At 36.1% G+C, this 18088-nt stretch overlaps 1 protein-coding gene across 1 annotated transcript; it reads left to right on the forward strand.

The window, feature by feature from the left end:
* Positions 1 to 405: 405 nt before the first annotated feature.
* On the forward strand, positions 406 to 17460 carry rit1 (Ras-like without CAAX 1). The gene is made up of 6 exons (XM_051136617.1): positions 406 to 580; positions 2511 to 2600; positions 5972 to 6028; positions 8270 to 8343; positions 9281 to 9472; positions 15851 to 17460. Exons 2-6 carry the CDS (start codon positions 2519 to 2521, stop codon positions 16079 to 16081), a joined length of 636 nt encoding a protein of 211 aa, XP_050992574.1. The 5' UTR covers positions 406 to 580; positions 2511 to 2518; the 3' UTR covers positions 16082 to 17460.
* Positions 17461 to 18088: the final 628 nt, after the last annotated feature.

Raw genomic sequence — 18088 nt, forward strand, 5'->3', positions numbered from 1 at the left:
ACAAACATGTGTGTGTGTGTGTGTGTGTGTACTTGTACACAATAAAAATGCAGCATATATGAAAGCACAAATACACTGAAATCCATAATATTACAGTAGGGCAAATATTACAGTAAGGCAAATAAATATGACATTTTATAATGTACGAATAAGTTTATTTTAATGTATTATCTTAATTATGAACACACTGCTTTGTAGTGCAAACAGTTTTACTGTTTACTGCACATTACTCTTCTCGTTATTTTCCTATAGCGGCTAATGAACCGGAAGTCTCGCCCATAAGCTTTTACGTTGACGAAAACGGTGGATATCATTTAACTACGTTAATGTATTTGTTATATTTACATTACTTTCTATAACATACGTTCCCATGGTAACATATCACAAGGGTTACAGTTTGTCAATGGCCTGAATCGAAACACTGCGGGCTTTAGGACCCGTGCGCGCGTTGCTCCGGTCATCCATGGCTTTGTATGTTTACAGTGAGAATTGTATGGCAGGAATTTTCTAACATCAAATATTTAAACATCATTTGCATCGATACAAAAGTCCCAATGGATACAGAGATCCTGTGACACAGGTAAGCCAGCAAGTAACTCAGTCGGCTTTTAACCATAGTTTTGTCATGTACAGAATCACACTTTTTGAAGCGTAATGACTAACGACGGCGAGTACTATGTTTCACTAGTTTGTTTTATTGGAACGACTCGAGTGTATGTTTTAATGCAACTCTGTTGCTTCGTAAACAAGTTCACTTATTCACATCGATGTACACTGTGGGGCAGTTCTTCAACAACTTCAAAAGAGTGTTAAAACTTTCGCAGGGTTTTTGGTGATCACTAAAAGTTTATAAAATACACGTCGTAAATATAACTAATGAAGTCTGTTATACACATACATGTGTTTGATGGACTCTGAGAGATTAACTTACTGTATGTCGTCGACGCGCTCGGTCTATTAATATCACAAACTATGATTTCATAGCAGTTCAACTTAGTTCTGTCGGTCTGTTCATTTCAAACTCATTCGCGAAATAATAATGCACATCTGTTCATCTTTGGGTGGTTTAAAATACTTTTTCATGTGGTCATGCAAGTTTTCCTGTTTGACACGGTGGTTTCGAGGTTGCCACTCAATGACAAAAGGCCTTAAAATTAAACGAATTCGCTTTTGATCATGTAACATAGTAACCATAGTTTCCGCCAACATACCACAGTTACTACAGTTTTTATTGTTAAGTACAATAAAAGTGTGGTGGCTTGGCAAAAGTAAGCGATTACTGTGATCGAATTATAGATAAACAATAAATTGGCACAAATATTCTAAAAGATTTCGACATTGTTTGAAAAAGAGCCAATATTAATTGATTTTACAGAACTTTGAAGTACTTAACCTTCAGTAAAAGTTGATTATGAAGCTCAAGGGGTCAAAATATATTTCTTTATTAGCCGCTTTAATTTCTATACATTTTCTATGATATTTATAATTTTTGTAACCTTAACCTTAAAAGGTTAAAGCTCTTACTTTTGCAATTTTCCATCAGTAAGCATGAAATTATAGATTGCATGCAAATATTTGTAGTAAATTCTATAAAACCTGTATGTGCTGTTGTTACCATGGTAAATAAGCGTTGACAGAATGTACACTACTATCTGCACACTTGGAGACTGTGTTTGTGTTTTGTTTCTCATGACTTTACAAAGCGACAACAATATAGGCTGTAGAATAATAAATATAATAAATGTTACTTTGAATAATTTAATAATTTAGCCATTTGGTATTTATTTGATAATAAATTTCTGAGTCATTTATTACAAACTAACAAACCATGGACACCATGAAAGTTTTTTTGGTAAATAACATTTTCTACAGGTGTCCCATGAACGCTACCAATAAATGAACAGGAAAACACTAACAAACTGAACATGCACATATAAGACACATAATTAAATAGAGCTGTTCAAAACTAAAAAAGCACCACTCGGAAGTGGCGTTTCATTGTCTAATTTTATTTCCATTGAAAATCACGTAGATGCTCTGAAGTAATGTGTGATACAGCATCACAGTCAATGACAATGGAAAAATACATCAGACAGGGGTACGCTGGCAGATAATCTATTATTGACCGTGGTTAATGTAACACCCACCCCGTGGATGCTTCGCTTTGTCACATGAATAGCTCGACAGAATGACTCACTTCCTCTTCTCCATCAAACTGAAGCTCTGGTGTCAAATGCAGCCTCGACAAGTGCTGTTTTTTCTGGGTGCAGTCAGTCACACATTGCCATGTTCCACTACAGGCCCGCATTCATGCAGCAGTGCAGCTGTGGAATCAGACGCTCAGTGTTTCATTGTTTATTATGATGGCCTGACAAAGAGTCCAACTCCAACTGGAAATTTTAACTATCTGCTCGTCCATCCATCTACCATCAGTCTGTCAAGCGTTCTTTAAACTTAAACGTTTAAACTTGACGTTTTTAAGCTTGTGTGTCACGTGGTATGTGTTTCAGTCATTTGGATGGAGTCCTCGCGGAGCACAGGGGGTCACTCCCGCGAGTACAAGCTGGTGATGTTAGGAGAGGGGGGTGTGGGCAAAAGTGGTGAGTAATATAGTTCTTTCTCTTTCTCTGTCACTTCTCTCTGCCGTTGTCGATGTTGCTTTATTGGTTTTATTGTTTCCCATTCCCAAGTCAGCATCTGTCATTGTCAACAGAAGATCAAAGTATTTCATTTTGACTGATCACTAAGGTTTTAAACTAGACATGGGTGAATCGTTTATTGGATGGCATAACATGCATTTACTAAATAGACTAAATAGTACATTTTCATTTCATGTGACTATAAAAGATATGAATATCAGAGGTGGGGGTAAATCACAGAACGGTTCAGGTCCCTGCCATCAGGTCTCAAGTAAGTCCAGTACAAGTGCAAACAAACCAAACAACTCAAGCATTTTTTTGTTACATTTATTTTTACCTCAGAAGTGAACTTTCTTAATTATACATTTAAAATAATCCTATTTGAAATATACCGTTTTGAAAATAGAAATATGACCCATAGTAAAAAAGTAATAGATTTAAAATGTTTTTTTTTTATATACTAAGTATAGTTTAAATATATTAACATATTTACTGAGATATCACTTGAGACGTACTGATATAAAAATTGTAATTAAACTTTATTTGGAGTACTACTTCTGCACATTTGTGCATATTGTGTATAATTGTGTACTGATTATGTTGCAATGATTTAAAAAAAAAAAAAAAATTAATTACAGTTATTATAAAGTCAAGTCAAGTCTCAAATCATTAGAACTCCAAGTCCAAGTCAAGTAATTTTTTTTCAGTCAACCAAGTCACAAATCCTTAAACGTTTGACTGGGGTCAGAGTGAGTCAAGTCATGTGATGGTGTTATTATAAGTGAGAGTAAGCAGTTCTCAAAAAGTATTAACAAATTTTTGCTCTAATTAAATATGATCAGTTGTTGTCCAAATGTAATAATCAGTGATTTAAACAGGGAGTTGCTAGAAAGTCATTTCATAATGCTTAAATCCTCAAATGAGCATATTAGAGGCGAGGAGCGAAATTTTGGTTGTAGAAGGGAATAAAATCTCCCCATCCTTTCCTTGCCTTTCGTGAAGGCAATAAAACCTAATACGTGTGTTTGAAACATTAACATTTAGGAAAATGAAAAATCTAATTTTCAAAATTGTATTCAAAAGCACCCTCAATTTCAAATATCCATTATATTCACTTGATGTTTTTCTTGTGTCCTTTTTAGAGGCTCTTAAAAGCATAAATGTTTCTCTGTCTAATGCAAAAAGACCCAAAACAAGGATGTGGGTTTAAGTTGGCCTGTGATGAAGAAAAAAAAACATTAATGGGAAAATGGAATTCAGTATCCCTTTTCCCTATAATTATGTGTTGGTTAAATGCTTTATTTTAAAACAACAGAAAATAATGGCACTTCAAAAAAATGAAACTTCATCATTTATTCACCCTCATTTTTTTTAAACCTTCTGCTAATCACAAAAAATATATTTTAATGAATGTTGGTGGCCAAACAGTTGCTGGTAGCCTTTGACTTTTAATAGTAAAAAAAATACTATGGAAGTCAGTGGCTACCAGCAACATTCTTTTGCACTAAACAGAAGAAAGAAACCCATTCAAGTATAGAATCCTTGAGAGTGATGGAATTTTCATTTTTGGGTGAACTATCCCTTTAAAGGGGTCCTATTATGCTCTTACAAATTTTGATTTTGTTTTGGGGGTGTACTAGAACATGCTTTCATGCTTGGTGGTTCGAAAAACGCATTATTTTTAACATAATTTACATTATTGCAATAAATTATTCCCAGCCTGGCACATAAGGCTCAATTAGTTCCAGGTTTAATGAAGGCCCGCCTTCCGAAAAATGAAATGTGTTGTGATTGGTTAGTTCTCCAGCTGCGTTGTGATTGGCGAACAGTTTAGATGGTATTTCAGTACTGCAACGCCCCTTGTCAAAGAAGCAAGTTCCGTGTACAACTGTTAGCGCAAGCTAGATTAAAGTGATTCTTACATTTCAAATATGGATATTTTTCTTACAAAAAACGCATCGATTCGGTACAGGAGGCCTTTAGTGACCCCCCGGAGCTGTGTGAGGCAAATTTTATTATGCATATTATTGGACTTGTTTTGGACTGATGAGGAGAAAAATGCAAGTTGTATTTGTTTGAAAGAAGGAAGTCATATACACCTAGGACGCATGGAGGGTGAGTAAGTAATACGCAACAGTAGTGTTGATTCCCATCCTCAGCCTGCGAGATCGCAGATACATGATATTATCGTGCTAATTTATTTAATTTTTTGCATACTTCATTTCATTGCCCAAAACCAGCTCTAGCATAAGGCTAAAAGCAGCCTAACGTTATCAAAGAACATCATCACTGATCAGCCTAGACTATTCTAGTGCAAGTTTATGCATTTTAAAAAACACTCGCGTTATAAGTGAAGCTAATGTTATCTACACTGTATGATGAATAAATGTCTTACCACACACTGCACACGTCTGCAGCGCGTTATGGCTCCAGCGCGGCAACCGCAGTAGATCACGGCTTCAGCATGTGTTTCGACCTCCTGTACTGCACACGTCTATGACGCGTTACAGCTCTAAAGCGGCCACTCTAGTCAGTGCTTGTGTTTATATCTGCCGTGCTACGGCTCGTTGAAGTGGCTCTCCACCCTGCATCGCTAAAGTTAGGTTAATCCCCCACCTCGTTCCTACACACCCTCCAACAATTCAAATTTCCGTGGGCGGGATTTATTTTAATGATATTCTAATGGACCGCATTTTGACATCATTGCATGTGGAAAACAAACGCTGTAGTCCAAAGAAGCCATTCGTTGTAGTTCTTGAAAAGGGATTTTTTAAAAATGAAATATCTCCTTTTGGAGTGGACTTTGAGATTTGTAACTTTGTAGATCTTTTAATTTTAAATTTGTGCTATTGATCCCTGTGCCTGATTTCGTCATGCTCTGCCAGTGGTTTTCTTTCATTGTAGCCCATTATTGTGGTCAGGCGTCGGGCTGGTTTCACAGCCTCAGACGTACAGTCACAGGCAGGCAGACAATAAAAGTGTGGGTGTTGGCTCAATGCTTCAGTCTGGTCGTTATGAAGGCGCAGGTGCCTAGCAACTTCCTTCCCCTCCAGGAGTCTGTTGCCTAGGAGATGAGCGGAGGTCACCTGGTGAGGATCTCATTGTTTGAGTGCACTGCAAAAGGTTCTTTAGGGTGACTGATACTCTCTCTTTATATCACTGTCTCCATGGGAACAGAGCAGAGAGCGCATACAGAGCAAATACATGCCGACAACAGGGTGTGTTTGCTCCACATGAGAGAGAAGGGGGAGATGTTTACACTCTTCTCATTGAATTTCATGGTACCGCAATTATGTAAGAACTCTGCTTGTCTTTTTCTCTTTGTTTCGTAGCCATCATTATGCAGTTTATAAGTCACAGATTTCCAGAGGATCATGACCCCACTATTGGTAAGGAATTTATTAATGTTCCCGTCAGGTCTAACATTTCATACTGATAATGGATAATTCCTTACATTTTTGTGACGCCACAAGTATAGATGACCAAATAATTTGGGTGGATTCAGGGTGACTATCAAAAAGTGGCCCAGAGAATCTTGAAAAAATGAACATTTGCTGAAATTACTCAATCTCAGGCCATTCAAGGTGAAAATGAGTTTGTTTTTCATCAGAAGAGATTTGGAGAAATTTAGCATCACGTCACTTGATCACCAATGGATTCTCTGCAGTGAATGGGTGCCGTCAGAATGAGAGTCCAAACAGCTGATTAAAAACACCACAATAATCCACAAGTAATCCACACCACTCCAGTCTATCAGTTAACATCTTGTGAAGTGAAAGCTGCGTGTTTGTAAGAAACAAATCCATTATTAACACGTTTCAATTGTTTTTTTGATTAAAAGTCCTCTATCCACGATATTGCTTTCTCCAGTGTAAAAGTCTTCTTGTCTGAATCAGGAGAGAAATATGCACAGAACAAGCACTGTTTACAAGAGAAAACAGTCTAAAACTAATATTTTGGTGGATTTTGATGTGAGAGGACAACATGAGATGGACTTTTTCACTGGAGGAAGTGTTATTATGGATTATGGACTCAAATTTTGACCAGAAGCAATGGTTTAAAGATAAAAACATCTTAATGATGGATTTGTTTCTTGCAAACACACAGCTTGATGGACTGGAGTGGTGTGGATTACTTGTGGATTATTGTGATGTTTTTGTCAGCTGTTTGGACTCTCATTCTGACGGCACCCATTCACTGCAGAGGATCCATTGATGAGCAAGTGATGTAATGCTACTTCTCGAATTCATCCTTTAGTGTGCAACCTGTTTAAAAACAGTTTTTTTTTAGTGGCACAGAAATAACACTTAATGTCTAACAGTTAATGTCTAATTTATTTTTATTATGTAGTAATTTGTCTAATTTATCTAATCTAATAATATTATCCAGGGCTTGAAAAAAAAAAAAAAAATCAGTTGGTTCACTCTAAGCAGAATCGATATTTTAACGCTTTTGTTCCTGTGTTCCTCTGTATTGTTATTGTTCCAAACAGGTTTGAGTAGAAAAAATATTGGTTAATACATTTTTTTAAATGTATTTGATAATAATAATAATAATAATCAGGACGATTTCTTTACTCAAAAAGAAAAACCCGCTGTGCTTTAGTCACAGCCAATACAGCATCATCTTTTCTAGATTTTGGCCAAATGTAGGCTTCTAAACAAAAGAAAAAATGTGTTAACATTTTAAAAATACTAAAAAAGGCTAAAGTAGTAAAGTAAAGTAGGGTAAAATGCTGGTATAGCAAAATGTTTACAAACATTATAAATAGTTGTCAGTTTTCTTCTCTCCACAACAAATACTGAAAAGTTAAGGCTATGCCTTTAGCCTAAAAAAACATCAATCCAAATTAATTTAAGGTGATATTATCTAATAATATTATCTAATAATTTGTCTTTATGTAATAATTTGTAATTATTATTATTTTATTGTTATTATGTAAATTGTATATTATGTAAATTTGGTTGTTTTTACATGCCATGCTTTTTTTATGCATTTACTTACTTATCTGTTTAATTTATTTTCATTGATTTTTCCTGAGACTATCAGGTGTTGTGTTGTTTTTTTTTTTGTGTGTTTTTTTTGAAAAAGTATCTAATGCTGACCAAGGCTGCATTTATTTAATCAAATATTTAATCAAAATTAAATTTTGAAATATTATTACAATTTAAAATAACTGTTTTCTATTGTAATACAATTATATGTAATATTTATTCCTGTGATCAAAGCTGAATTTTCAGCATCATTGCTTCAGTCTTCAGTGTCACATGAGCCATCAGAAATCATTATAATATGCTGATTTGCTGCTCAAGAAACATTTCTGATTAGTATCAATGTTGAAAACAGTTGTGATGCTTTATTTATTTATTTATTTATTTACTTATTTTTTGTGGAAACTTTTTTGTGGATTTTTTTTTTTTTTTTTTGATAGTAGAAAGTTAATTAATTTGATTATATTTAATGCGTTCTTAAAAAAAAATTAAATGGTATTGCATATTGTTTGTCTGTACTAGATCATTAAATATACCACAGATGCCTTTTCATTTAAGGTTTTTTTTTGTTATTGTTGAGCTGTTTAATGTAGTTGTGATCTCTCATCAGCCTTCATGCATGTGTTTTTCTGTCCTTAGAGGATGCCTATAAAACACAGATCCGCATAGATGATGAGCCAGCAAACCTTGACATCTTGGACACAGCAGGACAGGTAGGCGGTAGAGGTGGTGTGATACAGATGGACACATGGAAAGCAAAACAAGAAACAGTGAAGTGCAAAAACCTGTCTGTGTGAAACTGTGGTGCACAACATAACATTTTAGTTTGCAGACTATAAGAAGGTCATTCTCCTTTAACCAAATGTGTCTTACTTCCCTTTTTTTATGTCTGTCTTTGTGGTTGTCACCTCACAAAACACACAAATACACATAAGGCACAAAGTTTCTCCCTCTGAGTCAGCATTTTTCATCTTTGGATCACTCAGCAATGTTAAAAAATACATTAGTCATCTCATCACGAGTTTAATGAAAATTCGCTTATAGTACAATAATGTAGTGTTTAGGGTTCATTTGAGAACATTGTTGAAACATTCAAGGAGTGTTTCATAATGCATCTGTGGTATAATGTCGATTACAACATTAAAAAGATCTAAACTGATCTCTTGGTTTTTAAACAAAAGGCTTGTGATATGTGAGACTGTTTGAACAAGAGACTAATTTGGTAAAATTGCTTATTAAAGGGAGAGTTCCAAAAATTCTGTCATTAATGACTCATCCTCATGTGGTTCCAAGACCTTTTTTCATCTTTGGAACACAATTAAGATATTTTTGATGAAATCTGAGAGCTTTTTGACTGTGCATAGACAGCAATGTAACTGAAATGTTCTCAGAAATGTAGTAAGGACATTGGTAAAATAGTGGTACTTTCGCAAATGGACTCTTAAATTAAGCCATAGTGAGTTAAAATGTCCAGAGCGTATTAAAATTATCGTTATTTTTTTTAAGATACTGTTTTATCACACAGCCCTATATCCAGTATTTCAGCTCCTGTTGTGTTATTCAGCTCCATGTAAATCTTATAAATTCCATGATATGCACAAGAACACAAGACAGTGAGTTTGTAAAGAAGATCCCTTTGTTTTCAATCAGGCGGAGTTCACAGCCATGCGTGATCAGTACATGCGAGCGGGTGAAGGTTTCATCATCTCATACTCTATTACGGACCGCCGCAGTTTCCAGGAGGCTCGCCACTTCAAGCAGCTGATCTACCGCGTACGCCGCACCGTTGAGACCCCCGTCGTACTGGTGGGAAACAAGTCTGACCTGGCCCATCTCAGACAGGTGGGACGCTTTATTGTATTGCATAATATTGCATTATGTTATGAAACGATTGATTTAAAATACTCTAGGCTATCCATCTTCTTTAAAGGGGTCATATGATGCAATTTCATGTTTTCCTTTGTCTTTGGAGTGTTACAGGCTGTTCATGCATATATACGATCTGTACAGTTGGAAAGATTAAAGTCTCAAACCCAAAGAGATTCTTTAGAAAAGTTAAGACTCAGCCACGCCTTCCTAAAACGGCTCATTCAAACACACCCCCATGTCTATGTCACGGTGTGGGAAGATTTGCATAACTCCGCCCAAATGTGTACGCAAATAAAGAAGGCGTAACTTTTACGGCGCTTTTACAAGCTACTTAAAACCAAGGAAAGTGAAGAAAAGAGGGAAAATTCTAACGAACTAAAAACAAACAACTGCTTGACGCTGAATTGCCGCTAATTTGAAAGTGAAAATAAAATGTGCATGGTGCTTTTACAGAAGAAAAGCAGGGAAAAGAGGGAAAACTGAAGTGAGCTAAAAACAAACTATTGCTAGACACTGAATTGCTGCTAATTTGAAAGTGAAAGTAAAACTCGAACTATACTTAGAGAATATATTGCTGTATTGTTTTTCCTTCATTTCTTTTCCTTAAATTTTCTTTAGTTGGTCTTAAAAAGGTCTTTAAAAAGTCATAAATTTGCCCTCATAAAACCTGCAGAAACCCTGTATGATTACGCAACGCAACCATAAAAAGACAGTATGAGTCATTATAATCCGTAAGTATGTCCTCATTGGATGCAACAAATGCCTCATTTATAATGGGTTTTATTGTTTTTGTCTCATCGGGCCAGGACATGGCATCACAACATGGTAGAAGGCGTAACATTTAAATCACACACTTGAGGTATTCGGCCAATCACAACGCACTGAATAGCTGGCTAATCTGAGCACACTGTGCTTCTCAGTACGATGTAAAAAATTGATGCGTTTCAGAAAGGCGGGGCAGGGAGGAGCTTCAATAATGTACAGTATGTGGAAAATAATGTGTTTTTTGAACCTTTAATCAAACCTGTAAACCTGTAAACACATTGCATTATACCAAACACACAAACTAATGTTCTTTTTAGCATCATCATATGACTCCTTTAATGCAGAAGTAAGCCTATGGAAGAGATTTCTGTTTTATTAGCTGCTATAGGGAAACAAGGGGTCCCACTTTACATGGCCTTCTATGTGCTTACATTTAAATTAATCATTTGGTACAATGTACTTATTGTGTACATACATGTTTTTACATTGTACTTATTTTTTTTAAAATACCTATATGTAATTACACTATTGACCCATCCCCTACACCTTAACTCACCCTTAGGGTGCTTTCACACCTAGCACTTTGTTTCAGAACCTGGCACATTTCCCCCCTTAGCTCGGTTCATTTGGGCATATGTGAACACGGCATCATGCTCGGATCCGCTCCAAAACAATTGGTCTAGGATCGCCTGAACGAGGTTGTCTTGGCTCGATTGAAAACGAACTCTGGAGCGGTTCGGTTGTAGTGAGAAAGCAGTTCGATCCAGCGGGCCAATGAACCAGGCTATATACATTGTATAATGGGTAATTACAGTTCGGTGAACAGCAGTAGCTTTGTTTGTTTTGCTAATACCACTTAAAATTAACCTGTGAATGTCTGTGTGTGGGCACGTCTTCCTCATTCAAAATCAAAGCATGCCTTTTCATTTTATAATGCCGTCTTATTGCTAGGTGTATTTTAAAAATGTTTTCCCAACGAATGCTGGACTTCTGCTCAAAATTATAAATTAATATAATGAAAGCTACAAAAAAAAATGCAATAATAAGCCCGCAAAGCTATTGTTGTTCCATCCTGGTGGATGACAGCTGAGCGAAAATAAACCATGACCAATAAGAGGACAGTTTACTCGCACGTGACTTGTATTAACACATTTGGTCCGTTTAGAAACTTCGCTGTGTGAAATGAACCGCACCAAGAATAAAAAGTAACATTGTAATAATTTCAATCCCTGTTTCAGAACAAAGCAATCGACCTACAGGTGTGAAAGCACCCTTAAACCTACCCATACCACCAAACCTGTCCCTAACCTTACCCATATCCCACCTTAAAGGGTTAATCTACCCCAAAATTACATTTTTGTAATTAATCACTTACCCCCATGTCGTTCCAAACCCGTAAATGCAAACCCGTAAATGCACAATTTAAGATATTTTGGATGATACCCAGAAGATTTGTGGCTGTCCCAGGTATCTGCGTGACGCAGCTGACACAACTTTTTCTGTACAAAAAGTATTCTCTTAGCTTTGTAAAATTATGCTTGAACCACTGATGGCAGATGGACTATTTTGACTACGTCTTTCAGTGGTATTTACTTGGCAGTCAATTGTACAGTCACGAACCTCCCGGTTTTCATCCAAAATATCTTAAATTGTGTTCCGAAGACGAACAAAGCTTTTACAGGTTTGGCACGACATAGGGGTAAGTGATTAATGAGAAAATTTTCATTTTGGGATGGAGTGACCCTTTTAATAGAAGCAAAGGTGTTTTGCAATACAATATGACCACAATAATTACATTGTACTTATTTTTTGATGTAAGTACATAGTAGTTAATGCCACCTAATATGAAGTGTGACCAGATAATGCATTAAAATAATATGGTAAGTCTCAAGCAGCAAAACAAGCTGTTTGTAAGCTAAAAATAGCTGGACCCAGATGGGACCGAAAGCATGACTCATAAAATTTACAAATTGGAAATGGGAAAAGTAAGGTGGCTAATGTGTCAGATATTTTGACAGTTATATAGGGTGATGATGTATTTTTATAGGCCAACCTTTAAGTTAGCATCACCCTGGTTCCCTCAACAAAAACCCATTGGGATTTTTCAGATTATTGCAAAATTAAACTCTGTGACCAACAGAAATGTGAAGCCTGTTTTAATTTTGAAGGCTAAATAGAGTACAAAGTTAAAGATGAACTACACTACAGTCACATGACTTAAAGCGTGACAACTTGAGGTTTCAAGATCCACAACATTTCCTGAGCTTGTGTGAACTACAGACCTTATTTCAGTCATTTAACCAAAAAAAACATTGACTTTAGAACAATGAAACCAGAAGTGCGACTCGTTTTTAGGTTTTGGCCTACAAAAATACATCATCCAGCAGCACTTAATAGCAGTGTCACATGTTTCTTTGTGGTTCATAGTTTGGATTTTGACAAGGACTTTAACCTGTTTGATTTCAGGTCGTTTTTCAAAGAAATTGCCCTGAGGGTCATTTTTCTGTTCTCATCTCCAACCATTTTCCTTCTGTCTTTATGATGTCTCCATTTCCTGCCACCGGGCTGAATCCCTAATGCACAGTGCTGCCACCTCCATGCTTCGCTGTAGGGCTGATGTCTCATTGTGATGTGTCCTGTTCGATACGCGCCAACACACAGTCTAGCATTGTGCTGTCTGAGAAGAACAGAATCTTTCTGGTCTTCACATGCCTTTGGGCAAATGCTAGCCGAGATACCATGGCTCAATCTCAAGTACCAGCCAGACAGTTTCTCTCATATCTCTCTCATGGAGATGTGTAACTTCTAAAAAGTCACCGTAGGCTTCGTGATAGCCTCGCTTGCAAAGGTTAAAATTGGCCGTGTACATGATTTTGAAGGATGTCCCAGTCTGTTCACATTCACATTTGTGCTACATTTTCTCAGCTTTTTATGATAGGCTGCACTGTGCATTGGGATGTGTGACGTCTAAGCTTCAGTTTAAAGGTGACATATAAAAATCTGTCTTTTTCTATGTTTAAGTGCTATAATAGTGTCTCTAGTGCATCTACCAACCCAGAAAACATGAAAAAGAACAACCCAGTAACTTTGTTTTTGTAAGCCTTTTTTGCAAGATTTTAAAAAAAGAGCATGTCGGATTTTGCTCCCCCGTGACGTAGGAAGCGGATCTTGAGAAGCCCAACTTACTGATCTGATATATAAGCTGCTTCTTCTTCTGAGCCAAAACTTAATCAGTATCTCCTCCTAGAGCTTTAAAGCTACAACCACTAAACTTGGGTCAGACTTTCAGACTGGTCTAAAATTAGTTGCTACATCTTTTCTAATTGATCCGGCCTACGGTTTTCGTAAACCAGACTATCAAAACCACCTAAAATCCCATAGACAAAGAGACCTATGGTCTGTTTATTGCTATAGCAAAACTTAAAAACTCCCTACTTAAAAACAGCTAATGTGTTTAAAGTGGTTTAAAGTGGTTTTGGCCACTTTTTAGCTGGTCAGGCTGGTCTTAGCTGGTCAAAAGACAAGCCAGGGTTGAACCAGTTATTTTCAGCTTAAATCAGCTAAGACTAGACAACCAGCCTCAGCTGATTTTAGCTGTTTTTTACTGAATCAACTGGTTTTAGCTAGTTTAAACATGCTAATCATGCTAGAAACATGTTAATCATGCTAGCAACATGCTATTAACATGCTAATCATGCTAGAAGCATGCTAGCAACATGATAATCATGCTAACAACATGTTAGCAACAAGCTAGTATCATGTTAATCATGTTAAAAACATCCTAGCAACAAGCTAGTAACATGTTAATCATGCTAGAAATGTGCTAGCAACATTCTAGTAACATGCTAATCATGTTAGAAACATGCTAATCAGGTTATAAACATGCTAGTAACTTGCTAATCATGCTAGTGACATGCTAGTAACTTGCTAATCATGCTAGAATCTCGCTATTAACTTGCTATTCATGCTAAAAACATGCTGGCAACAAGCTAGTAACATGTTAATCATGTTAAAAACATGCTAGCAACATGCTAGTAAGTTGCTGATCATGCTATCAACATCCTAGCAAGATGCTAATCATGCTACCATGCTAGCAACAAGCTATTATCATGTTAATCACGTTACAAACATCCTAGCAACAAGCTAGTAACATGTTAATCATGCTAGAAATGTGCTAACAACATGTTAGTAACATGCTAATCATGCTAGAAACATGTTAGCACATGATAATCATGCTAACATCATGCTAGCAACAAGCTAGTATCATGTTAATCACATTAAAAACATCCTAGCAACAAGCTAGTAACATGTTAATCATGCTAGAAACGTGCTAGCAACATTCTAGTAACATGCTAATCATGTTAGAAACATGTAAGCACATGATAATCATGCTAACAACATGCTAGCAACAAGCTAGTATCATGTTAATCACATTACAAACATCCTAGCAACAAGCTAGTAACATGTTAATCATGCTAGAAATGTGCTAACAACATGTTAGTAACATGCTAATCATGCTAGAAACATGTTAGCACATGATAATCATGCTAACAACATGCTAGCAACAAGCTAGTATCATGTTAATCACATTAAAAACATCCTAGCAACAAGCTAGTAACATGTTAATCATGCTAGAAACGTGCTAGCAACATTCTAGTAACATGCTAATCATGTTAGAAACATGCTAACCAGGTTATAAACATGCTATTAACTTGCTAATCATGCTAGTGACATGCTATTAACTTGCTAATCATGCTAAAAACATGCTAGCAACAAGCTAGTAACATGTTAATCATGTTAGAAACATGCTAGCAACATGCTAACAAGTTGCTGATCATGCTATCAACATCCTAGCAACATGCTAATCATGCTACCATGCTAGCAACAAGCTAGTAACATGTTAATCATGCTAGAAATATGCTAGCAACATTCTAGTAACATGCTAATCATGTTAGAAACATGCTAATCAGGTTATAAACATGCTAGTAACTTGCTAATCATGCTAACGACATGCAAGTAACTTGCTAATCATGCTAGAATCTCGTTATTAACTTGTTAATCATGCTAACAACATGTTAGTAACATGCTAACAACATTGTAATCAGTCTATAAATGCAAGCAACAAACTAACCATGCTAAAACATGCGAACAACATGGTAAATCATATAAGCAATGTGCTAAATCATGCTACCAACATCAACTTTCTTATTTTTACAGCTGTTTTAAACTTTCAGGCTAGGCTTTCTCTAGACAACTCAAAGTTTGTTTACTCATCTAGTTATAATATTTCCACCCCTTAATCTGTCCGATGTTTTTTTTAGCCGAGTTTCTGAGGTATGAGCTGTAAAGGCACAGCCCTATTCTGGAAAAGGGGGCGTGGAGTAGCAGCTCATTTGCATTTAAAGAGACATGCATGAAAACAGCGTGATTCTGCTACTCAAAATGGCCATTTTTAATGACATAAAAAATGATCTGTGGGGTATTTTGAGCTGAAACTTCAGACACATTCGGGGGACTTATATTACATATTGTAAAAAGTGGCTTAATAGGTATCCCTTGAACTGAAGCTCTGTTTGTTTTGTTCAGGTGTCCGTAGAGGAGGGCAAACAGCTGGCGAGGGAGTTCCAGTGCCCGTTTTTTGAGACCTCCGCTGCGTTCCGTTATTACATCGACGAGGTGTTTGCTGCACTGGTGCGTCAGATCCGCCAACGCGAGGCCGAGTTGGTGCGGGGCAGCGAGAGGAAAACCCGACGCAGCCATTCCTTCTGGAGTCGCCTTAAAGCCCCCTTCCATAGGAAACAGCAGTCTGAGCACTGAGAAAGGCACACAGAGAAGAAGGGCACGGTTCTCTCACCTGCAGCTGTATTAGTCCCATCTCCCTAAGATGGTTTGAGACTGTATTTATAGTTTCTGTCTGATTGTTTGCAAAGATACACTCCCAATCATTTCAGTTAGACTAAATCCTCACTGTGCAGGACACACTTGCAGTCGTCATTTGGGACGTGGGCTAATGTTTGAGATTCAGAAAGAAATATTAAACTTGACAGTAGTTATTATTTTTTCATTTATGGACAGCATTATACTTTGTGAAGGTGAATGTCAGGGTGAATGTACCTCATATTTGAACTGATGGGGACGTAGAAGGATTTACTATATGTGTTTTTTGAAGTGAAGAGTTGGAGATTAGCTTGTTGGAAAAAAAAAAATGAAGGTCAAATGAGGTTATAAGAGAGCAGAGAGCATGTTGTGCAGAGTAGAAAGAAGGAAAAGAAACAAATGTGTTGCAGGATGGGCAAATAGCCAAGGGTTTATGGTAGAAATATTAATCTGCCAGTATAATGAGTACTGTAAACCATTCCTTTTGTTAGACACATTTTAAAAACCCTTGCTGTAGCTGATTCCCAACTCTGTTCTTTAGCGTCTTTTCAAAAACTTGGTGAATAACATGTCCGGGTCACATTTCACCATTAATAAATAACATGGGATGCATTGTAAAATATTTTCATTATAACTGGAAGCACATTTCCCTCCTCCCAAATACTCATAAACATAATGGGATGTTTTACTTTTGAGTTTTAATTCTCATTATTCACACATTTTCATTAGATTCTCATTACTGTAATATAGTAGTATTTTGCATTTTAAATAATATATTTTTTAATTACACCGTAATGAGAATTGTTATGGCAATGCAAATGTAACAGTGGGGTTGCTTTAAAAGTAATGCAAAAAATGCTCCAAAATGCACTCTGAAATCAAAGTAGTTTATTATATCATATAATTTTAAAATGTGACTTGGACATGTGAGATTCAATCATTTGGGATGTGTTTGATGGTAACTGAGCTGTATGAACTAGTTGCAAAATACACTGTATGAATGATTTTTATTTTTTAAATCTTGCTGAGCAATATTCAGGTCCACCTTTAAGCACATTAACAGACTGACCAACTTGATTATGATGGAAAACAAAATTGTTTCCTTTTTTACACAGGGTTATTTTTATTCCAGTGGTTTCTGTAGTTGGTGTGTAGGAATTGAAATACTTTAATGTGGCTTATAATGTGGATTTCCTCTTACACATGCTGTGCACTTACTGCACATCAAATTTAAATAGAATGCCTCATTTTGGCATTTCGTGCAAATGCATGTCATTGTTTTTCTTGTGATTATTAGATTTTTTATTTTTAAGCAGAATGGGTTTACTATATTGTCCTTTATTTATTGTCATAAGAGATTCTCAAATAAAATTCACTTTACCAATCTATTGCATGGTCTGATTATTATTATTATTATTATTATTGATCATTTATTGTAGTTGTAGTTATTAGCAGTAATATTAAATGTGTCCCTGGACCACAAAACCAGTAAGTAGCACGGGTATATTTGTAGCAATAGCCAAAAATACATTGTATGGGTCAAAATGTTCAATTTTTCTTTTATGACAACAATCATTAGGAGATTAAGTAAAGCTTACGTTCCATGAAGATATTTTGTAAATGTCCTACTGTATATATCAAAACTTCATTTTTAGTAATGTGCATTGCTTAGAACTTCTTAATATTTAGATTTTTTTGCACCCTCTGATTCTAGATTTTCCAGATTTTCCTATCCTAACAAACCATACATCAATTGAAAGCTTATTTATTCAGCTTTCAGATGGTGTATAAATCTCAATTTTTTAACCCTTTAACTGTCACCCTTTAACTTCAACTGTCGCTTGCCGCTCTTTTTTTTGGTTATCCTTTTTTTCTATCAAATATTTTAGTAATTATCATAAATTATATATCATTTGAAAGCTTAGAAGCCCAAGAATCATCCTATGA

The sequence above is a fragment of the Labeo rohita genome, chromosome 19 (genome assembly GCF_022985175.1).
Source record: "Labeo rohita strain BAU-BD-2019 chromosome 19, IGBB_LRoh.1.0, whole genome shotgun sequence".
Classification (NCBI taxonomy): domain Eukaryota; kingdom Metazoa; phylum Chordata; class Actinopteri; order Cypriniformes; family Cyprinidae; genus Labeo; species Labeo rohita.

Bases quoted from the DNA above. Each gene is read 5' to 3' on its own strand.
- rit1 (XM_051136617.1), top strand. From the start codon at position 2,519: ATGGAGTCCTCGCGGAGCACAGGGGGTCACTCCCGCGAGTACAAGCTG. The intron at 6,029-8,269 runs GTAAGGAATTTA...TTCTGTCCTTAG, and splicing joins GGATCATGACCCCACTATTG to AGGATGCCTATAAAACACAG. The intron at 8,344-9,280 runs GTAGGCGGTAGA...GTTTTCAATCAG, and splicing joins TCTTGGACACAGCAGGACAG to GCGGAGTTCACAGCCATGCG.